Source organism: Notolepis coatsorum, assembly GCF_963971535.1.
Source record: "Notolepis coatsorum genome assembly, chromosome: 6".
In the NCBI taxonomy this organism is placed as follows: domain Eukaryota; kingdom Metazoa; phylum Chordata; class Actinopteri; order Aulopiformes; family Paralepididae; genus Notolepis; species Notolepis coatsorum.
In genome coordinates, this window is record NC_140170.1 from 135,549,915 (window position 1) to 135,575,067 (window position 25,153).

The 25,153-nt window shown below is 44.0% G+C and overlaps 1 protein-coding gene across 3 annotated transcripts in view; it reads right to left on the reverse strand.

Moving 5' to 3' along the window:
- srgap3 (SLIT-ROBO Rho GTPase activating protein 3) overlaps positions 1 to 25,153 on the reverse strand; it is a gene marked incomplete at its 5' end in the record, with an annotated part of 227,160 nt that overhangs the window by 110,929 nt on the left and 91,078 nt on the right. For all 3 annotated transcript variants that reach the window (XM_084316103.1, XM_084316101.1, XM_084316102.1), the window contains 2 exons: positions 4,068 to 4,130; positions 21,467 to 21,629. In XM_084316103.1, the coding sequence (XP_084172229.1) occupies positions 4,068 to 4,130; positions 21,467 to 21,629 (226 nt within the window). The remainder of the gene's footprint in view (positions 1 to 4,067; positions 4,131 to 21,466; positions 21,630 to 25,153) is intronic.

Genomic DNA, 25,153 nt, shown 5'->3' on the forward strand with positions numbered 1-25,153 from the left:
AACTTTTATTTTGAAGCCAACCGCTCCGTCTTTTCCGGTGTTTTAGACTTTTATTTTGAAGCCCACCGACCGGACCGGAAGTATTGTTGTGATTATCCTAAGCAGAACCTATGAGCCGACAACTTGTCTCGTCCGGTTCTGTTTTTGAGCTAATGATAAAACAAATTGTTGGTGAACAACTAACTTTAGGTTAGTTTTAACGTTAGCTACTAACGTTAGATGCAGCTACTACAGGCAATCAACAATGAGGAGGAAGCGTCAAAGCAGTATATAATAGAATAGCTGTGGTGCGTAAGCACTGCAGCACGACTCGAAACTACCGGAGTGTTATAATAAATTAATTCATGTTTAACTTGTCCCCGTGTCCAGTCCTTTGACTAGCCCCACCCGTTCATTGTAAACAATGATGCATGTAATTGTATTAACGTTATTCTGTGTTGTACTTGTAGCTATGCTATATGTTGTATTTCGTTTGTTAGCTATTTAGCTAATGTTGTTAGCATGGAATGAGAATCAAAGCTCTATCTTTCATCTTTATTTAGCAGTCCAGTTTCTCCGGGCAGTAGCGAGTAACTACTTGCGTCTAAAAATAGCTAACGTTACACTACAAATAATGCTACTTGGTTAAAAGAAGCAACACTATTGAGAAATGTAGTTAAGCTATGTCAGTAGGGTGACCAGGTCAAAATGGTTCAGTCGCAGGACAGCAGCACTGCTTTTGCGGGACAATGCGGGACACGTATGGGGGGGGGGGGGGGGGGGAGTGGGGGGGGGGGGGCAAAAAAAAATAAAAAGTATTTAAATTTTTTTTATTGCTAATTAAAATTAAATAAATTTATTTATTATTTAAATGCCTATATATCATATTCGACGCAGACGGTAGGCTATATATAGCTAATTTTGTTATTATTAATCTTATTAAACTCACCTCCGGTTTTGGGGATATTAGCCTCCGGATTCTATGTCCCGGCGATATTCCCCGTGTATTCTGTTATTATAACAAACCGACCCTCTGATTGATTCAGTTCTCAATAATAGTCGGGGCCAGACTTGCTGAAGAGGCGCTCCTCTGAACAACTATATGTGACGTCCCCCTCTCCTCCATGGGTGAAGCTCCTGTCAGTGGCAGATCCTGCATTCTACCTTTTGGGGATCATCTGAAACGGTGTTCTGCGAAATTCTACTACCTGCTGGCACGCATGGCGCACGCATGCACATGATCCACAATCGTTCACACTACAATATCCTGCCAACTTGCTGACGAACGTCTTGTTGAGTCTTGTTGTTGATATATCTTAAACAATATCTTAAACATATGTTTTTCATTGCACCTTTTGAACTGTACATGCATGTAAATATTTGCATGTAATTGGCTTTGCAGCCGAATGTATTTGTAGATGATAAAATGTCGGTACACCTGTTGGAATTCGGAGTGAACTATAGGGTGACGTCACCCAGCTGTCCAAACATATAGGCGATTCGCACTACGGCAGCAGTTCTCAGCAGAGTAGAATTTTGCAGAACATCGGCTCGGACAGGTGACAGGCAGCGCGCTGCGCGACTCGAGTGAGCTGCTCAGCAGCCTCGGCTGGAGATGCATCCTGCTGCAGGACCACAGCACCGACACTCTCAGGACCGTGACACTTTGCGGACCCACACTGTCCAGACCCTCGCTCCCATTGGCTGATTTGGGTCACGTGACCGTCCCACTCCAATTCAGCCATTGGGTGGGACGGTCACGTGACCCAAATCAGCCAATGGGAGCGAGGGTCTGGAGAGTGTGGGTCCGCAAAGTGTCGCGGTCCTGAATGTGTCAGTGCTGTGGTCCTGCAGATGGATACTATTGCTCGGCTGCGCAATGCATTGGTTTGTGACGTCGCCCGATTTTTTTATTTTAAATATAAGAGGGTATTGGAACGAGGCATTAAATTAACAACATTTAAAAAAAAAATTAAATAATAATCTTTGAAAGATAAAAAATAAAAAATAAAAAATAATTTTTTATTTTTTTTTATCTTTGAATTGCAGGACATTGTTTTGTTGTTGCGGGACGCGGGACAAACGGCCCAATATCAGGACTGTCCCGCGACTCGGTCACCCTAGCTATGTGGCGTTGCCCCACGGAGCTCCCGTGCTGTACTCTAGTAACGTCAGCGGCCCGCCTCCCAACACGGACAGTGACTGACAAGGGGCACTGGTTCCGCCTCATTAAAACAAACGCGCAAATAGCAATTAATCGCGCCCCGTCAAAATCATTGCATTCATTTTAATTATCGCAGCAATTAATCGATTTATTGCTTATCGCGGCAGGCCTAGGTGTATATCTCCATGTATCAGTCTATGGGTGTATATCTATGTATCAGTCTATGGGTGTATATATATGTATCAGTCTATGGGTGTATCTCTATGTATCAGTCTATGGGTGTATGTCTATGTATCAGTCTATGGGTGTATGTCTATGTATCAGTCTATGGGTGTATATCTATGTCCTCATGGCTCTTCCGCTTCCTGATGAAGTTCTCACAGCTCTTTCTTTTCTTTCCACCTCTCTTTCCTGTTGAAGGCAAACCTTTCGTCTTTGAGCCGGCCCCGCTTCCTCTTCCTTGGACACCTCTTCGTTTCAATTTGGCCCTTATAGCCACGGGGCATTTCAGAAGTAGTGTCATCGTTTGCTTTGTCCCTAGAGAGTCAGTTGTGTATGAATCTTCAACTGGCCATTTCGATTTTGGACTCGCCAGTGCTTCCTTTTTTGATTCTCTTTCAGCTCTGAATTTCTTTCCTGTATCAAAGTTGTCCTTCGATTTTTCCTGGGACACAGGCTTGAAATCCATGTGATGGTCCTCAGAATTGTTGCTTTCAAACTTAATGTTATTGTCTACGTTTCTGTCACGCCGCCTCTCTCTCTTGGAAGCAACAGAATAGTATGTTCGCTCTTCTTTCTTTTCCAATTTTCGGTTCAAATCCTCTTTCTCCTCCTCTGTCGGAGCGTCAAGGCTCTCCACAACTTCCATGAGAACTGATCCGCATCCATCTTCATTTGTTCCAATTTACAGGCCATGCCTTTGGCAGTGAGTTTAATTTCTCTTTTTTGCCCATCCGTTTTTGAGTCATTAGTATCAACACTTGATCCTCCTGATGCCATATTTCAATAGCTAAGTGCAATCATACAATAATCCACAGTCCTCTTTAATGAACAATCAATCCATCAATCAATTAGCTGCCGCTTAGGCCGCGCAATGTCCATGAGCGCAAGACGACGCAGCCAGTCAACAACCGGTCCGCAATGGACAAGCAGAGTAACTAATTCACACTGTGTTTTTTAACAGAGTTTGTATCTTTGACAAAGTTTTGCAACCAAAAATAAAAAGACAGCAGCTAATTTATTAGTAAGACATATGGAACATATTTAAGGTGAATATTAAGTAAGCTATGCCAGCAGCTGTCACGTGATATGATATAACGGTGAACCAACCGCAGGACCTTGGCTCTGACCAGATAACCATCTTGGCCACAAAACAACATTCATCACAAGCTGTACTCCTTTCTTTCCCCCTTGGTACATTATGGACCAAACCATATACATATCTCCCAATGAGAGATGTGAGCAACACTGAAGAGAGGAAGAGCAAGAGAAAGAGAGTGAAATAAGGTGTTTGAGAGTGAGTGAGAGCGAGAGGGGGGTACAGTGTGTCTACAGGAAAATAAGGTGTTTGAGAGTGAGAAAGAAAGAAATATATATATATATACAGTATATATATATATATATAGAGAGAGAGAGAGAGAGAGAGAGAGAGAGAGAGAGAGAGAGAGAGAGAGAGAGAGAGAGAGAGAGAGAGAGAGAGAGAGAGAGAGAGAGAGAGAGAGTGAGAGAGAGAGAGAGAGAGAGATATACTGTGTGTGTAGAGTTAATTTGAACAGGTAGAGGAAACAGGTACGGGAAAATAAAATGTTTCAGAGTGAGAGAGAGAGAGAGAGAGAGAGAGAGAGAGAGAGAGAGAGAGAGAGAGAGAGAGAGATACTGTGTAGAGTTAATTTGAACAGGTAGAGGACAGAGACATGCTACTTACTGTGTAGAGTTCATTTGTCACCTTCACCAGCTCTTCATGCATCTGGATCCCAATGTCCTTGCTCTGAAAGATACACAGAGCAGAGAGAACAGAGGTGAGACAACAGCTAATCTGTCAACCTCCTGCAATGACCTGTGGTAGTACAACAGTACAATGTAGGGATCGACTGAGTCATTGGGCAGATCTTGGCAGTTTAAAAAATATTGGTATCAGCCAATATTGAATTTCGATATCAGTCTGCCAACATTTCCATTTTTCTCAGGCTGTAGCGGGATACATTTTATGGCTAGCACGAAGATGATGGTATTGTATGAAACTAGGGATTGTACAGAATCCGTCGATACCAATCACTTTATGCTAGCTTACACAAAAAGGGGATAAATAGGGCTCCACATTTGTAAGATATTCTGAGGGGGAAAATACTGCACTATTTTATATAAAATTGCAATATTTGAAATGTATGTTTAATACATTTAAGCTAACTCCATGTTTATTAAGGCTAGAAACAAAACAAAGTTCAAGAAGGCTAAAAGTAAGAGACAATGGGATGATGTAGGAGTTGTTTATTTACATAGATTCATGTAGATCTATTTAGATTAAATCATCTATTTAAAATCTCTATAATTTCTTTCCCCTCAAGCAAGTTCTGAAAGGAGCGGCCCTTCTGTTGCTGAAATCCATTCATCATGAAATCTTTTAAAATAATTAATTAAGAATAATAATTAAGAATGCTAAATTCATAGCATTACATTAATTTATATGGCAGCTATAATGCACCTGTCTGTCTGTTTTTGAATGTTGTTCAGTGAGCCATACCACAAATATCATAATTTTTTGTGATGTGAGCTGTTTAGCAACAGCACTTTGTAAATGTCAAAGCTCTCGTCCTGATCTGATACCTCTGTGTGTGTGTGTGTGCGCGTGTGCATGTGCGCGTGTGTGTGTGTGTGTATGTGTAAAGGCATGACACAATCTGACAAGGAATCTGAGAAAAACAGTATATTGATTGATGCTTTGACATTCTCCATACAGGATAGATAACATCAGTAATATATCAAACCAAACAAAATCACACCACCAGTTCCATCTCCCCATCTGTACACAGACCGCTGAAACCGACGGCCTTTCCTCCCCGTTTGTCTGGAACCTCATCAAGGAGAGTGTCAGTGATGGAGATTTGGCTTGACAGGAAGTGACACTTCTAATTCTCCTTATGTCTTTAGAGAGAGAGAGAGAGACTAATGCGACTTGATATATTAAAGTGTTTAATGCCCTCCTGCTGAGCCACCCACACACAGCAGAGCTGCTGATCAGAGAGGTGAGAAAACACCTGGATGGGTGGCAGTGTGGGGATGCGTCGATACTGGTATAGAGTATCAGGCTAAAATGAGGTAATATGTATCCGAGAATTACCCCATGTCAAAAATGTACAAGATACAAGATACAAGAGTTTTTTATTTGTCACGGCATACAGGTATACAGTGAAATGCGGGGGGTCGCGTCCGCAACGATGTGCATAATACAAGTAATAATATAATATAAGACTCCAACCAATAGAGCGACAGTGCAATAAACAAGTAAACAAAGTAGGCATATCGGTATCTGTACATTCTTAAAGTGATCTTTCCTTCTGTAAAGTGTCCGTAGTGTGAGCGTGTGCAGCATGAGTGTGTGTGTGCTCATGTTAAAGTGGCTGCTAGTGTGTGAGCGTGTACCAGCGTTTCCGTTAGCCGGTAATTACCGGTATTTGACCGGCAAAATCTGTTGAAGTCCGACATATTTAATCTCTCCGGTCTTAATGTCCGGTGAAAATAATTCCCTGAGTCTAAGCACAATTTGATTATTTGAATTGTATTAAAATAGGCTAAAATTAAATAGCCTATGCGATGAACGAAACAATCATTACATTTGTTTCATCGTTGCTTCACCAAGCAGGTATAATAATGTTGTCGGCGAGAGCTTAGTGCTGGGTTTTGCGAGTGCATGTGTAGCTGCAGAGCCGGAGCAGCAGCGGCCATTACAGCGGCCATTGCAGTACTCCAATTCAGCCATTGGCAATTCAATGTTGGGTTGGGGGGCGCTGTTGTGCGGTCCCCAGATAGAGCCAGAAAAGAGCCAATAACAGCTGAATCTGCTGCTCTGCATCGACATACTCTCGCAAATAAGTCGTTGGGAGGTGGAGAGAGAGAGAGTCGTCACGCAAACCCACGATAATGTTGCCGTCTCTCTCTGCCAAATTTCTCAGTTCTTCGCTTGATATAATTAATACAAATGTCCAATATAACGGAATTCGTTAGCTCATAAAAATGTGATTATAACAGACTGCTGTTTATTATTGTCGGGCGACTGCCCACAGACACCTATTTGATTTAAAGTCGGCAGCAGCATGGAGTCTCGGGACTTATTTTATTTGGAATATAATGGCTTTATACGCAAAAGTAGCCTAGTTTTAAGTAAAAATATTATAAATCTACATGCCTTGATGATGTCATTCTTTTGTTTTGTTGTCATTCTTTTGCCTATCAATTGTTTTTAAGCTCAATAAACTCTGACCGGAATTTCTCTTATTTGACCGGTAGATTGAAATCTACCGGACACTGAGGCCGGCAACAATTTTTTCTAACGGAAACCCTGGCGTGTACAGTGTGTGTGTTGTGTGTGTGCTCATGTGTGCTTGTGCGTGGAGAGTTCAGTGTTCAAGGCTCTGATGGCCTGTGGGAAGAAGCTGAGCCTAAGTCTCTCTGTCCTCGTTACTGGTGCTCGCAGGCGTTTGCCTGACCGCAGCAGCATGAACAGGCTGTTGTTGGGGTGGTGAGGGTCTTTCATTATCCTGCAGGCTCTGGATTTGCACCTCTTGTTGTATAGGACCTGCAGGGTTGGTAGTGCAATACCTGTGGTACGCTCGGCTGAGCGCACCACTCTCTGTAGGGCCTTCTTGTCCTGTGCCGATGCTCAGGGTGATGGTGTTGGAGGTCTGACCCCCCACCCTGTATTATATATGTCAATAATTTTTGTTCCAAAGGATCGGTCAAACTCAATGCTGTTCAGCAAGCATTGGTAATGGATCAGATCTGGAGTCTGGACACGGTAACAGGATAAACTTGAGACACACACTCAGCAGGCCTGGCAACCGCGGGGGGGCGGGGGCGCTCTCTCGTTGTCGGAACACAGTGTGAGAAGAGCATTTATGCAGGTGAACACCAGGAAGGCTGCTGGCCCAGATGGTATAACAGGACGCATACTTAAGTCCTGTGCAAACCAGCTTGCCCCGGTGTTCACCGCCATATTTAATCAATCCCTGGCGGAGTCAGTGGTCCCTGCCTGCTTCAAGATGTCTACCATCATCCCTGTACCGAAGAAACCCTCCCCAACATGTCCAAATGACTACAGACCGGTGGCACTCACCTCTGTGGTCATGAAATGTTTCGAGAGGCTGGTCAAGGACCACATTTGTGCCTCCCTCCCCAGTGATATGGACCCTATGCAATTTGCATACAGGACAAACAGGTCCACTGACGACGCGGTCTCCCAGGTACTGCACAGCACTCTCTCCCACCTTGACCGTCAGAAGGGGGGCTATGTGAGACTGTTGTTCATTGACTACAGCTCAGCGTTCAACACCATAGTCCCCACCAGACTGGTGGACAAGCTGATCGAGCTAGGTCTGAGCTCCGCCCTGAGCGCCTGGGTACTGGACTTTCTGAGTGAAAGACCCCAGGCGGTCAGGGTGGGGGTCAGACCTCCAACACCATCACCCTGAGCATCGGGTCCCCCCAGGGCTGTGTTCTAAGCCCCCTGCTGTACTCACTCTACACACACGATTGTGTGGCCAAGTTCAGCTCCAACTCCATAGTGAAGTTCGCAGACGACACGGTGGTGGTGGGGCTGATCTCGGACAACGACGAGAAGGCCTACCGGGAGGAGGTTGAGGTACTGGAACGTTGGTGCCAGGATAACAGCCTGCTCCTGAACATTGGTAAAACCAAGGAGCTGACCGTGGATTATAGGAGAGGACAGCAGGAGACACACACACCACTGATGATTAACGGGGCTACCGTGGACAGGGTGAGCAGCTTCAAGTACCTGGGGGTCCACATCTCAGAGGATCTGACATGGTCAACACACATACTGTAGACACAGTAGTAAAGAAAGCGAAGCAGCGCCTCTACCACCTGAGACAGTTAAGGAAGTTCAGAGTATCGGGGAAGATACTCCAGTCCTTCTACTCAGGAGCTGTAGAGAGCATCTTGACCGGAAACATCACTGCCTGGTATGGAAACAGCACGGCACAGGACAAGAAGGCCCTACAGAGAGTGGTGCGCTCAGCCGAGTGTACCACGGGTATTGCGCTACCTACCCTGCAGGTTCTATACAACAAGAGGTGCAAATCCAGAGCCTGCAGAATAATGAAAGACCCCCACCACCCCAATAACAGCCTGTTCCAGCTGCTGAGGTCAGGCAGACGCCTGCGAACCCCAGCTACTAGGACGGAGAGGCTTAGGCTCAGCTTCTTCCCCCAGGCCATCAGAGCCTTGAACAATGAACATTGAGAGCCACAGAAACTGAACTATCCACACACAAGCACACACAAGCACACACACGACACGCACGCTGAGCACGCTCACACACTAGCAGCCACTTTAACACTCATGCCGCACACACGCACACTTATGGCCAAGAGGAAAGGCCACTTTAAATTAGTATAACAACAGGAACAGTGTATTGCACTACTAAAGCTACCTAGCATGTCCTATATGCTCTGTAAATACTATGTACAGATACCGAGATGTCACACCATGTTACCTGTTTATTGCACTGTTGTTTTTATTGGATTCTATTATATGTTGTACCACTGTATTTTTATTGGATTCTATTATATGTTGTACCACTGTATTGCACATCGTCGCGGGCAAGACCACCCGCATTTCATTGTATACCTGTATGCCGTGACAATTAAAACTCTTGACTTGACTTGACTTGACTTCTCACATACTGGATTGTTCTGCCTGATATGAGAGAATGTATCAATATTTAAAAAAGGTTTTCTCCTACAGTATGCAAAAATCCTATTGTCTCAACACATCCAGGTCCAGCTGCCTCATGGGACGGGGTTGCACGGCGTACCAAACTTCTTTGAGCAGGAGCACGCGCACGGATGTGCACACAATAATGCGTTCCACTCGACTCTGCGCCAAGTACCCCCCTGGCTACTTTTTTTTTTTTTAAACTTCATTTTTTAGCGTTTATCGCTTTTTCTGGTCAAGCATGACCGACAGAAACAGGTTGAATGGGATAAAGATCAGGGGAAGACACTCTGAGAAAATACGGCGAGTCCGGGAGTCGAACTCGTGTACCCCAGATCCGTGACGCGCACGGTTGTCCCCGACGCCGAAATAGCGCCGAGATACGCGGTGAGCTACTGGAGCTCCCCCCCTGGCTACTTCACATAACAATAGCTCAGGTGTGTTCAAATACTACAGTTGGACAATTCAACACAAAACAGGTGAATGAAATGTGCACGTGCCGTCATTAGAACACAGTGCACCATGAGATCACCACTGCACCACTGCCTGGGAGAAACGAGTGGTTAACTTTTAACACTCTACTGGCTGTCAGAAAGTGATGTTGTCAGTTGTCAGATGTTTTTAATATACTCCGAGGTGGAATTCTACTTTCACAGAGTCAAGTGTACAGTGTGACATTACAGTGTACTCTCCTGAGGGGGGGATGAATAAAAAATAACACATCTCAAATAAACCCCCCAACATTTTTAAAAGGCAGCTAACGTTAGCTTAGTCACCTTCCTTTCTGGCACGACTAAAATCAATGCATCAGTCTTTTAAACATTTCTTATTATTCATTCTGCTTAGTGAGTTTTTCATACCACCCTAGCAGGACATTCCACATATTCCCACTCTCCCAGCCTACCCCGCCCCCCACCCCCGCGAAGTCTCCCCGCCATCCAGCGGTGTGTATATTATTACTGCCTCTCTCAGTCTTTAGTGCTATGTTCACCATTCAGCTCAGGCCTCCCCGCTCTGACGTGTGTTAAGGATTTATGAAGCTGCCTCCCCTGAGTATCATGCTCAGTCAGATCAATATACCAATAGTCAGATACATATACCAGTAGTTAGATCAATATACCAGTAGTCATATTAATATACCAATAGTCAGATACATATAACAATAGTCAGATACATACCAGTAGTTAGATCAATATACCAGTAGTCATATTAATATACCAATAGTCAGATACATATACCAGTAGTTAGATCAATATACCAGTAGTCATATTAATATACCAATAGTCAGATACATATACCAGTAGTTAGATCAATATACCAGTAGTCATATTAATATACCAGTAGTCATATTAATATACCGTAATTCCTCTAATAGTGACCCGGGCTTGTATTTGCTTAAACTGTAGCGGGTACCAGGCTTTTATTAGGAGGAGGCATGTATAAGAGAGAGGCCTATATTTCTAATTTTCAAACAGATCATAATGAATAAATCAACATTTTGTGTCAGTTTGAACCCAGTAAAATGTACTGGGTTCATTTATTGAAACCAAGTACTGTCATTTCAACGTTTTCAAAGTGAAATCAAGTAACTTTACCTTAGCAGCTCAGTATGCAGCTCAGTATATTAGTAACCCGACTTGTATTAGGAGGTCGGCTTATAATTGCTTAGCTCAAGAGCGCACCCGGCCATTAATAGAGACCCGGTTTGTAATTGAATACCGGTCACTATTAGAGGAATTACGGTACCAATAGTCAGATACATATACCAGTAGTTAGATCAATATACCAGTAGTCAGATCAATATACCTGTAGTCAGATCAATATACCGGTAGTTAGATCAATATACCAGTAGTCAAGGCGGCTGGGTGGCGCAGCGGACATTGCACTCGTCACCAACGCAAGAGACACCGGGTTAAAATCCAGCTGTCTGTGTTGCCTCCGGCTTGGGCCGGCCGTCATACTAACTCAATTGGCAGAGTTAGCGGGTGGGAAGTCGAAGGGTGGTAGTCTGGTCGTTGTGAACAGCGACTCCTACAGGTCGGTTGGGGCGCCTGCACAGCAAAGTCAGGAAAATGGCGGGGGCAGTGTGAGTCTCCTACACTCTCGCCAAATGAGAGTCCGCGCTGGCAGGTGAAAAGATGTGACAGGCTGCCTCCACATGTATCGGAGGAGACATCTGATGTAAGGCTTCTATCCTCCCTACAACCGGCCAGTGGGGGGCATATGCGAGCAACGATCAGGACAGGGGAGGGAGAATTGGCACGAGAGGTAAATTGTGATGGGGAGAAAAATCACAGAAAAAAGGAGGAGAACAAATGTAGATAAAAAAAGCGATGACACCAGGATATACATGTATTCCTACTTCTCACTGGAGGAAAAGCTACTTGAGGACACACCAGGATATACATATATATATTAACACCAAAGCATAATTTAAGCAGTGTTAATGCAGAACCCTTTCTTTATTATAAAGATAATAATAAATATTATGCCAGGAGCACAGGGAATAAAGGTCCTACTCAAAATAGCATTGAACTGAATGTGATTGATGGGAAAGCGTGTCTATAGCAGGTAAATGGCATCTGTATGCATCACTTGCTCTGATGTCAGAACACACCGCACAGGCTCAGAGGGAGCAGACTCCTGACGCAACACACGTTAAGAATAGGGGTGCGACGGGTCACCCTCGTAAAATTCAATAATGAACACAAAGCTGAACCTAACAGCACTATTCAATCCATTTCATTCCCTTCACAACTGTTACTCTTGTTGTCATTTTGTGCGCTGCGTCTTCAGCAGTGACTAAATCCTTTTCCCACACACACAGCTACCTGGACATGTGTTCCAGGAAAGACCAGCACCTGGAGAAGAGGTTGGGAATGTTCCCACGGTACTGTCGCACCCGTCATTATCATACCCGTCAGGCAGCCTAGGAGACGAGTGCTGCTTCACGTTCATGGTTAATCCTGGCAAAAGGCTACATCATGGTATTTCCAAAAAACTATCCTGGTATTTCCATAATTTCTTTGGTCACTATAATAATGGTATTGACCAAAGAATTATGCAAATACCATGATAGTAGCATTCACTTGGATTATATGATGGTATTATCTAAGTACAAACGTAGTACCATGGCGATACAGAACTTCTACCATGGCCAATTATTTATACAATGGTAAAACCTAAATTAACATAAAAGTACCATTTGTTTTTGTAAGGGAATCTAATGCATCATAACCTCTATGCACATGATTATAGAGCATTTCCCTATCAACTGGTTATGTTCATTACTATCTTTGAGAATACTGCACTTAATGTTTTAATTTTTAATTTTGTTAAATCATTGGCCATGATTACCTTGCAGTAGGGCTTCACGAAATGAACTAAATATCATTTTGCGATTGTTTTGACACACATTGCTGTTGCGATAGCTTTTAAAAATTGACTAAGGTCAAATCTGTAATGCAGTCAAACAGCAACCTCTAGGCAAAAGAGCCCCTCTTGGTTTTGCAGTTTGTTTAAGTTTTTTGTTTTGATCTGGGCTGGATTTGAGAGGGGATAGGGGGAGGGGTTGTTACTGTCTGCCACACCCCAGGCTCTTCCAAGAGAGATCTGGAGATATTCACAACATAATACGTTACTAAACTCCAACCCACACATCAGACCAAAGAAAATACTAAGAGAGGCTCAGATTCTACCTTTACGTCTACATTACCTATGAAAGGTGTTCAAAACACTTTAAGTAGCTGTACAATGGTACTGTAGATTGTTAGAATATCTCCCATTGGCAGGGGCGGCTACGTGGCGTAGTGGGCAAGGCGCTCGCCACGAATGACGGAGACGCTGGGCTTGCCTGTTCGAGCCCAGCGCTCCACATTGGCCGTATTAGGGGGTGGGAAACTGATGGGTGGGGATCGGGCGTTGTGGACAGCGACTCCTACAGGTCGGTTGGTGCGCCTGCGCAGTAGAATCAGGAAGTGTCGGGGGCAGCGTGAGCCTCCCACGCGTTACTCCTCGCCACTGAGAGATCGAGCTGCGCAGGTGAAAAGATGCGACTGCTGTTACCTCAAGTACCGGAGGGGACTTGTGCTATGTATGACTTAGTCCACATTGCAGCCAGCTTGTGGGAGGCAAGAAACAGCGTTCGTGACAGGGGAGGGTTGAATTGGATGATACGAAATTGGGATGGGAGAAAATATAGAAAATGGGAGAAAAAGTGGATAAAAAAAAAATATATATCTCCCATTGGCGGTCAGGTGGCGTAGCGGAGATTGCGTTCGTCACCAACGCCGGAGAAGCTGGATTCGCCTGTTAGAATCCAGCTCCCGGCGTGTCACCAGCTTGGCTGGCCGTTCACACTAATACAATTGGCAGTATTAGAGGGTGGGAAAGCTGGCGGGGTGGGTCCGGGTCGTTGTAAACAGCGACTCCTACAGTTCGGTCGGGGCGCCTGCTCAGCGCGGATAGGATCTAAGGGGGGTAGTGTGATCCTTCCACACGTTACACCCTCTCAGTGAGAGTCCGCGCTGCCAGGTGAAAAGAAGCGGTTGATTGGCTAGACGTGTGTCGGAGGAAGCACGTGATAGCCTCCACTCTCCCAGACCGACTGTGGGGGGTAAGTGCGCAGCGACCAGGAAGGGGATTGGGAATTGGCATAACGACTAACATTGGGATGGGAGAAAATCTGAGGAAAAAGGAGGGGGAAAAAGATCAATAAAAAAATATATATATATATATCTCCCATTGAACTATTAAAATATAGCCTTTATTGTAGGCATTATGATATGGATATTGTGTTCTTTCATACTGTAATATCAATATAACCTTGATATATATATTATACATATGTATATATTTAAAGTGTTCAGTCCTACCTTTCAATGTACACCAAATTAATTCTCCCAAAACGCCTTCATTCATTTCAATGTGTTTTAGCGACACAGCATTTTGTGATATTGCTCTTCACTCACTGTCACCTAGGCATGCCAGTGTGAGCACCATCACATCCACACTCACTGTCACCTAGGCATGCCAGTGTGAGCACCATCACATCCACACTCACTGTCACCTAGGCATGCCAGTGTGAGCACCATCACATCCATTCATTCCTACTTCTCACTGGAGGAAAAGCTACTTGAGGACACTTGACTCTGACTGGAGGGTGTGTTATTGCGTGGACCTCCCTCATTCACAGTCCTGCTGAAGACAGCTGCACACAAACACACACACACAGGGTGATGTCTGAATGGAGAGTGGCTGGCAGTATGGGGGCTCACCTACAGGAAGACCTACCAGGTTAAAACAAGGCGCTGGTGTTTGGGTAAGACCTCAGTCATCCCTGCTATGTGCTGACAGTGGGCCAAATGCTGCTCCCACTAGCAGGGAGCATGGGGCCTCTGGGCCAGGGGGGTCTTAGCTCCACTACCGCTGCTGCTCCCCAGGCCAGATGGAACTCATAGCGCCCAGACGTCTAGCGCTGTTAACCCTGCATGTCCTCTGGGGCGAGACGCTAGCAGCTCATAATACCACAGTTCACGTGGCTACGTAATGAAACCATCCTGCCTGCTAACAGGCCAGGGCCCTGTTTCATGTACGTGGTTCAACTAAGTCGATCAACATGTCCATTATCCAGCTTCAGTTAACCCGATGTTCAAAGCCGGGATTTTCCTGTTTCACAAAGGAGGATTCAGTCTCGTTAACTCAAGCCAGACTTGAGAGTCAGGCTCAAGTCAGGCTAGATGCGCGCTCCCGTTTTAGGTGGAAAGCCAGCACGTATCGATGGCAGAGACCCTGATTCTCAACGGCATTGATTGATTAATTGATTTAAGACTTTATTGACAGATTGCAATAGGCTCAATCGCCTCGCCGACAAGTTAAATGCGTTATCTATAGGCTAATTCTAAGTCCCTCATTACCTCAATCAATCAGATTATATTTCTTTAAACTTGCCTGCTGGATTGAATAATCAAATGAGATCTTGCTAGCGAAAATAACTAGTTAACTGTTATACAGAATTACGAGACGGCTTTCTTGCCCATTGATTGATGTATAGTCAATGTTTAACTTATCTCCAATGTGGTCTAACGGGTTGTTCTTTTGACTTCCACACGGACGACCCGGGTTCAAGACCGGGGTCCTTCTTTTTGCAATATAGGAATAATTCAATTTGGTGCACGTTGAGAGCTATATAAAGAATGACATCCTCAATGCATGTAGATTTATAATATTTTAACTTAAAACCAGGCTACTTTGGCGTATAATCATTAATATTATATTCAAAAAAATCATATTGAAAACACCGGGATTTGAACCCCGGTCGCTGGATTGGGAGGCATGAGCACTACCGCTGGGCCACTGGGCCAGATGGGATAAATTCATTGTTTATACATTAATGAACGAGAGACCCGTGTTTAGAATATCCTTTGTTTTGAATGAAGTTTATCTCTTTATCCTCATTCATTAATGTGACGTCAACGGCTCATTCAATTTCTCAAATCCGTCAAACAGCGCATCTCATCAGACATCTTAATCCCAGTTACAATTAAAATAACCACATCATGTGTACATCGCACGAGCGAGCGCCACCGTCGCCACGGTATATATAACGTGCATTATTTAGGACAAAGTGAATTTAATATCAGCATTTTGGGTCTATTTTACATTTCAAAAGCCCCCTCTGGAAGAATGGAGCACAAAAACATAATTCAGAATGGTATAATGCAGATCGTAGACTGTGGGAATAGTTTCAGGAAACGGGCTGTCACTTCTTTGCGGGGGCGTGGCGATAGTTCAGGCTAACTTGAACTTGAACTCTGCTTTCGACCAGGCTCACACTTTTGGATATGTTGTCATGGTGATTTGGAAAATCCAGGTACATGAAATCGGAAAGTCCGGCTAACCCAGTTATCCAGCTAAAGTTATCCGGCTAACTCAGTTATCCAGGTACAAGAAACAGGGCCCAGGGAACAGGTAAAACTGCTTATATTGAACAATATATCAAAGCATTGATATTGCAATGTGAATTAACTAAATGTCTGTTATCGCAATGGCTGCAATATAGGCTTTTTAAAATTTAAATAATACCATGCAATCGACGAGCGGTGAGGATAAGAAGCACCTGGTTGTATTGTCACGCTTGCCAAAACCCTTTCAAACTCCTTTAAAAAGGTGATGTCAACTTATGGAGCTTCTATCCCCAGGCCATCAGGATGGTCAATGAACAATGATTGCTCAATGAACAAGGATTGAACAATGAGCAATCGTAACAACCATCAAATGCATTGTATTGTAACAGTTACTTTTCTACTCTGCATTGTACATTGTATATATGTATATATTGAACACTTTTTGTCTACGTACTTGACTTCTATTTTATACTTACTATACTTTTTATACTTATCTATTTTTATCTAGCACAATCTCTGAAGCAAAACAGAAAGAAGCATTTTATATAAAAGTATTCTGTACTTCTGTATGACAACTAATAAAGAAACTTGAAACTTGAACTTGAACTTATGTTGACTTACTGAATATGACTCATGTGTGCAGTATCTCAAAGTTCAAAGTTCTTGTTTGGCAGGGTGGCTACTGGCTAGATGGGTAGGGCTCAATGAAGATTGCCAGTTCGAGCCCCGGTAAAGGGTATAGTCAGAAAGTGGTGTTGTTGTCTAGCAGGGAGCACTCTGTACTCTGGACGTGGCAGTATCAATGTCCTTGTCACGGTGATAGGGACACCGAAGTCCAGACTGAATTTGGTTGTTAAATAACCCAGGACGTCTATCACAAAGACATTCCTGACCAATTCCAAATCAGGTCTCCGACATCAAGGCCACTGTGGGAAACATGTGGGAGGGGACAAAAACACACCCTCTCTGGGAAGATGGGACAGAGGGAGGAGACAAGCTTCATATTTCCCCCACACCACCGAATCATCCCTTCCCTTAATTGGCTGATACAGTATCAATCCCCGTCTCCCGAGCCTTTCAGCCATTGCGATTGTGTACAGTACCTGGTGCCAGTGTATGGTAGCCATTGAGCCTGCATAGCCCAAGGTTGGGTGCTACACAGTGGTAGTGAAGGAGGCAATTACATTGTAAAGCGCTTTGAGTGTCTAGAAAAGTGCTATATAAATGCTATTAATATTAATAATATTTTTTATCGATTATCTTCTTAATAATTTTTTTCACCGATGAAACAAGACAACACAATACAGTAATAATAATAATAATAATAATAATAAACAAGACTACACAGGACAATAACAGCAATTATAATAATAACAATAATGACAATAAATAGAAATAATAAAAATGATAAAAAAATGATAAAAATGATGTTGGACCCCTCAGGACCAACATCCCGACCCCGCTTCGCCGCTAGATCATGGCTTTTACTTTCTCAGCCGCTGAGGCCCACAACTCAATGTTGGATTCACTAACTCCAATCACCAGAGTAGTGGAGATTTCCATATAAATTACATCCAAAAGTGTCAAAGACCAATTGATCGTTGTAAGTTTTCCGGGTTGTTTCTATCTCAGGGCTATAACTTTTTTGGCTGCTGTAACTCCTGCTAGAATTAGTCTTTTTTGTTGTATGGAAGCTGGTAGCAGGGAGTTATCATTTAGGATTAGCGTTGTTGCGGAAAGTGGAATTGTCAGGTTACATATGTCCGAAAGTTTAGTGGTTATGGATTTCCAAAATCGAGCCACCGGTGGACATTCCCATAACATGTGCATATGTGCCAGTGGTCCCCAGAGCGCACCGGGAGTCAGCCACCAAACCCATCACACACAGTTTCCTAGGTGTGAGATACATCCTATGAATATAATTGAAATTTATTTGCTGGTGATTAGGGTTACGGGAAGCCAATGCGATATTAGTCCAGATATCATCCCAATCAAACTCAGGGTCCAGTTCTGGAATGTCCTCTGGCCAAACTATATCTGATGATAGGTTCTTGTATGTGGACTTGAGTAAGAGTGTATAAAAATCTGAAACAAATTGTTTGTGGAGAGAGGTCGTGCGCGCTGATCCCTGTAAGATACAGGCGGTGGAGGAGTGGCCCCAGCCCATTTCCCACACCCAGATGCGGAGATTTTTGGAGTTTGTGGGTTTTTACCGCCAGTATATTAGGGGGTTTAGTCGGGTGGCCGCGCCCCTGACCGTGCTCACCTCCACGCTCCGACCTTTTGTTTGGACTCAGGAGGCGTTTACTGCCCTCAAGAGGTTGTTCGTCACGGCACCCATGCTAGCTCATCCTGATCCGACCCGTCCCTTCATTGTGGAGGTAGACACGTCAGATACCGGGGTCGGAGGCGTCCTCTCTCAACGATCCGCAGAGGACGGAACTCTCCACCCCTGCGCTTACCTATCTCGTAGGTTCACCCCGGCGTGGTAACATGGGCGCTGGAGAACAGGGTCCGGACTGCCCAACACGCTCACCCAGACCCTGGTAACGGACCCCGCAACCGACTGTTTGTCCCCGACCTGGTGCAGTCGGAGGTAATTGAATGGGGTCACACCAGTCAGTTCTCTTGTCACCCCGGCGTCGGGAGAACTTTATCTATCCTGCGGCAGAGTTTCTGGTGGCCAACCATGGAGAGAGACATTAGAGAGTTCGTGGCTGCCTGTCCGGTGTGTGCCCGCAGTAAGGCCGTTCATCGTCCCCCCGCCGACCTCCTACGTCCGCTACCTGTGCCCACCCGTCCATGGTCCCACATTGCTCTGGATTTTGTTACTGGGCTTCCGGACTCCCTGGGTAAGACTGTAATCCTAACTATTGTGGACCGTTTTTCCAAGGCAGTCCATTTCGTATTATTGTCTCACAGTACTGTGTATATACATTGTGTGTGTGTGTGTTTTTAGCTAAAGTGGATAGAAAACAGTTTTTATATAAATTGTCTTACAGTAGATTATTTTATTTTTAATAATAATATAAGCTGCATATAAGGAATACAACCAAATCCTCTGTCATACCATAAAATTGTATCATTATTTTGCATCGTGTTGAATCGCATTGTATCGCCCCGAATCGCATTATGTTGAATCAAATCGTATCGAATCGTATCGTATCTCAACAGGGGGTGAATCGTATCGCATCGCCCGGTGCTTAAAATTTATCGTTAATGTATCGTATCGTTGGCACCGTATCGAGATGCGCATCGCATCGGCCTCAGTGATGGAGATGCACATCACTAGTGGTTACCATCCACCCAAGGGCATCCACCATCAACCCACACAAAACATGTCAGTCATTGTAGTTTGCATATCAAAAACACTAGGCTAATGGAAAGCTAACAGCTCGGGCACATAACCCACCAGCCCAAACATTTTACTTGGAACAAATATACCCAGCTAGCTTAATGAAATACATATAGGCTATAATCGGCTAGTTTAAAAGATGAACCTGGAGCTAACATCGCAAGGCAATACAGTTTGCTAGCTCACACACATGTCCCATTAGCCTGATCGGATAGTTGATGGTCATAACATGAGGGCTAGCTTAATGCAATACAGTTGTTAGCATATGTCCATGGTACGCCAGCCCTGTCTGAGGGCCATTCAACATAAATTTGTTACTTAGCTTAGCTTGCCACAATGAAAGTCCCATAGCTTGGTCAATTTAGCTTGGTCCGATTGCACCTACGTCGTTAGCAAGCATTCTCGTTAGCTTCTGGGTCGCCACCCTGCCTCCTTCAGGTAGTTTTCTACCTCAGTAGCCGACCCAAACCTCTTTCTCGCTCCATCTTTGGATCTGATAGAAAGTCTGGCTGGAAATAGTAGTGTTGGCCAGCATCCCATCTTCCAAAGTTCGGCCATGGCTTCTCTGTACTCTCCACGTTGGGCCACAACCTCCGGGGTGTAGTCTTCGTATATAGCGATGGGATGGTCCTTGTAAAACAATTTGCCCCTCTTGGCCCGGGCCTCCCGGATGATTAGTTATTTTGTTTGTAATCTGTGGATTCGGATAATAATAGCTCTCGGCTTCTGCTCCTTTCTCGGTTTAGCCACGCTAGCTCGATGTGCTTTGTCACATTCCAGGGGGCCAGCCAACAAATCTCCACCCAGGATCTCTTGTAGCATATCTGGAACGAAGCTTGAAAGATGTCCTCTGGGATACCAACAATTCTTATATTGTTCCGTCTTTCACGAGACTGAACTTCGGTGAGCCTAGGCTGAATCTTGGCCAGCTCGGCTTGCTTGGTAGCCAGGTTCTGTTCGATGCATTGCAGGCGCTGATCCTGCTGATTAGCTTCTATCGTGAGTGAGACAATCTCTTTAGAATTGTCTAAGGTTTTCGTGTGGAGTATTTCGATTTTCTACTCCAAGGGTTGAATGGCCTTTTATCTCAGCTGTTACTGCCAGGCGGTAGTTCTCAAAGTATTTCTCGAATTGCCTCTCCAGTTTCTTCTCCAATTGTTCCTTTTGTCGCTTCTCCTTCTCCTCTAGTAGCTTAATAGCAGTCAGGCTAGTATCACTTAGCTCGGCCTCGTGCGTCATACATTACCTTTGTGTGAGCATACAATATTTGACATAAAAAAAAGGAAACACCCAGTGAAAGAACCTTGTGCTTTGTTTAATAAGACAATAGTTTACCAGGGAATTATTGATTTTCAACATGGAAAGTTCTGTTTAAGTGTTTTGAACCTCCATGTGAAATATGGTGCAAATACACCTTTTCCTCAGTGAGTGATTGTTCTGGGCGTTTTTTAGCAGACAATGTGAAAATACATACATTTTGGTGTTTCCTTCATATTTGGACCATTATCTATCTCCCTGCAATTTAACCATCCACCCCCACCCCCACCCCACCCCCACCCCTCCATTATATAGCTCTCCTCCTTTTCTGTTGTGGGCTCCTACTGTATCAATGTCCCTCTCTGCATCTTATCCAAATAGCATAGTTACACACATGAATCATCAACAGGTGATTTTCATTCAAGCGCGACACTTGGCTTTAGAGGGTTAATTCATTGTATATATATATTGTATTGTATATAGGGATGTCCGATATTATCGGCCTACCGATATTATCGGCCGATATCGGCATAAAAATGTGATATCGGAAAATATCGGTATTGGTTTAAAAAAATTTATATTTTTTTTTTACATTTCTATAACCTTTATTTACCCAGGCAAGCAAGTAAGAACAAATTCTGATTTTATTTATTGTCAAAAGTATGCATAATGTTGTGTTAATTCCACAACAAGAGATATGTAATGTTAATTACCTGAAATTATTCAATTTTTTGGGGGGGGAAACCCTGCATATATCGGTATCGGTTGATATCGGTATCGGAAAATTAAGAGTTGGACAATATCAGTATATCGGTATCGGTAAAAAAGCCAATATAATATATAGAATAACCAACAGACCTTTTTGAAGAGGCGGATGACGTCCTCACTGATCTGGGCCAGGCGGACGATGACATTGTTGGTGTATATGTCGTTGAGCGTGGCGTGGTCGCGGCTCTCACGCCTGGTTTGGTTCAGGACCAGGTACCAGCAGTTCACAGAGGACAGCAGGTGCTGGTCTTTCCTGGAACACAATACGGTGGAGCGGGAGAGGGGTTAGAAGGTTAGTACCAAATCTGCATAAAATCAGAAAACAATCATAACTAACTAAAGTTGGAACGAGTGTGTACATATTGCTTCCTAGATGCTCAGAAGGGTGAGGGTACAGTTGTTGAGTGTGTGGATGACAAGAATATAATGTTACAGTTGTTGAGTGTGTGTGTGTGTGTGTGTGTGGTTGAAGGACGAGGGTACAGTTGTTGAGTGTCTGGTTGAAGGACGAGGGTACAGTTGTTGAGTGTGTGGTTGAAGGATGAGGGTACAGTTGTTGAGTGTGTGGTTGAAGGACGAGGGTACAGTTGTTGAGTGTGTGGTTGAAGGACGAGGGTACAGTTGTTGAGTGTGTGGTTGAAGGATGAGGGTACAGTTGTTGAGTGTGTGGATGAAGGACGAGGGTACAGTTGTTGAGTGTGTGTGTGGTTGAAGGACGAGGGTACAGTTGTTGAGTGTGTGGATGACGAATCAAGTTTCAAGTTTCTTTATTAAGTGTCATACAAAAATACAGACTACTTTTATATGAAATGCTTAAAAAATAAAATAGATAAGTAAAAAATAGAAGTCAAAAGTATGTAACAAGTGTAAACAAAAGTGTTCACAACAAAAGTGTTCAATATACATACATACAATATACAATACAGGCATTGCAGGTTGGCTGTGTGACTGAGGAAGCGATTTTCGGTCTCCTTATTTGGTATTCAGCTCACACAGAGAGAATCTGAGAGCAACCTAATTGTAACTATTTTTCTGTTTATTTCAATACACCTGGGTTAAGAAAAGACTACATATATAAGCGTGTCATATATTATCTCAAGGGGAGATTTCATTAGAGTGACTTCACAACATCCAACGACACAACGCAGAGTCTATCCTGAAGGAAGAGGATAAGTAACATTACTAAGTTAAAAGTGAACAAAATCTAACAGACAGTGTCTTTCACTGAGTCACAGCATTCCCTGTCTCCAGAGTGAGTTTGCTTTCCTTCTCCAAATATTACACCATACTGTACTGTCGTCAGGGTTCGTTCAAAGTATAGAATACAGCATGCAGACGTGATCCCAGGGCTTCATCGAAACACAAAACTTGTTATCGCATACGATGCAACAGAATTTTCTTTGTTTTTTCCTATTATATCCTTTCTACCATTCTCTTTCATTCATTCCTGTCTTTCTGCATATTACTCACTCACTCACTCACTCACTCACTCACTCACTCACTCACTCACTCACTCACTCACTCACTCACTCACTCACTCACTCACTCACGTCCTGTAGCTTCTCAGCATGGTACTAACACCAGTGTTAGGGATTGGAGACTCTGTGTGTATGCAGACGTGCAGCCATTCCATTATGAAGTGCCTTGTGTCTTAGTACAAAAAAAGAAAAATACACAATCCCTTCAGACCCCCATCTTAGATCCTAGAGAATCTCAACTTTCATCAATCAACCACCCCTGGGGGAGAGAAAAGGAGAGAGAGAGAGAGAGAGAGAGAGAGAGAGAGAGAGAGAGAGAGAGAGAGAGATACACACACATAAAGAGAGACAGAGAGGCAGAGAGAGAGATCAGAGAGAGAGACACACAAAGAGGGAGAGAGAGATCAGAGTGCTGGGGGATAGGGTCTCACTGTTGAGCAGAATAAAGGGGATGAGCAGCAGCAACATCAAAGCGTCCCCCTTCAGAGAGCTTGCATAATGCTAATCACATCTAATGAAGCTGATATCTGGCAGCTCCAGAGTGCTGCCCCCATTATTCCACTACTTAACTCATCTCCACAGCACACTTCCAAACCGGACTGGCTTACACACACCGAACACACCCGAACACAACATGAAGACAGGTTGTGTGGTTCTAATGTAGGCTCATTCACTCTACTCTAGTATTATTACATCCAGCGGACACAGCATGAAGGCACTTTGTGTGATTTCTTTTTTGTTGTTGTCTTTTTTACTTTTATTTATCCAGGGCAGGTTTACTGAGCATGGATGCTCTTTTTCAGCAACGCCTTGCTTCACATTCGTACAGTTCTAAACATTCATACAGCAGCGATCACTACAACCACAGCCTCATACTGTCAGCCACTGAGCAGCTCCACTGGAGCAGTTGGGGGGTTAAGTAAAGTGCCTTGCTCACGGGTGTTGAGGGTAGGGAGAGCGTTATTCATTTACTTCCCGCCCAGATCTTTCTTGCCGCCCAGGGAGATTTGACAGCATGTAAACTGAGACTCTCCAAAAATAAGAAATAAGAATGGAGACATGTCTAACACAAAAATACAGGGGGGGGGGGTCTGTTTGTTGTGTGTATTTCATGGCAGTTGTTTATGTTGGTAATACTAATGTCTGATTGGAGTAAAACAGGGTTTGATAAAAATATTTCCCTCTTCAAGAACATACGTGAATATAAACCTTGTTCATTTTTTTTTATCAAGGATTGAGGCCTTAATGGACATGGTTCCCTTTTGACTCCCTATTATCTCACACAAAATGGTGCCCTGCTATATAACACAAGAGAGGCAAGCCAATGAAGCCAATGACTTTAAAATCCAAATGGAAATGTGAAAGTAATTTGAAAAGAGCTTAGATCCACCAATCAAATCGTGCCACGGTTCCTGGTTCTCGCAATCAAGAGGTCTGTTGTAATAATATAATGATTCAAACTGAACTCTCAGTTGCTATGGAAAAGCGGTGAACCTTCTCTGACAGAACAGACACAGGATGAGAGAGAGCCACAGCGCGTCAGTGTATAATTGCCGTTCGTGGATGAGAGGCCTGAGGAATGTAGGGAACAAGCACCTCCAGTGCCCTCCGCTAATCCCTCCGAGTGGTCGGAGATGCTTGAACGCCTTCTAAAGTGTGGTTGCCCTTCTCCCACCCTCCTCCTCATCCCTCCCAATCACGGCTTCCCATTCCGGCTTCCCCATCTGAACTTTCGGCCCTCCTCCTCGACTCAACAAAAATGCTGTGTAGGACTTCTCCTAGTCCTGTAATCCTTGATAAAATATTAATCTGCCCATAAAGTAACTTTTCCCCTGTGATTATTAAAACGCAGTCAGCTGTTTCACATGACAGGAGCTGCTGGAGTGTTCATTCCTCACTGTACTGTACTGTATGTGCTGCACTTTACACAAGAGAGGGAGTTATTTTGGCCTGTGTGAATAAAGCTCCTCAAATTGAAAGATCTTGAGGTGTTTGGGCGGCATGGGACCAACGATAACAGCTCGACAATAATTCATAAACAACAGAGGATTTAACCACATGTGTAAAGCTGCCTGTTCTTTTATTAAATGCTGCATTTGAAAAACAGCAAAAACATAGACCCTAAGACAGTGGTTATATATCGTATAGCTTACGCTCTGCGCTCTTAGTGGAACTATCCCTTTATCCAATCTAGCACTGAATAATTTTTCTCCACATGTACACACCCATCCGCCTAGCCACACCCACATCCGCTCCTCTACATAAGCGGGGTCGTGGCCATACTAACAGCTCCTTCCTT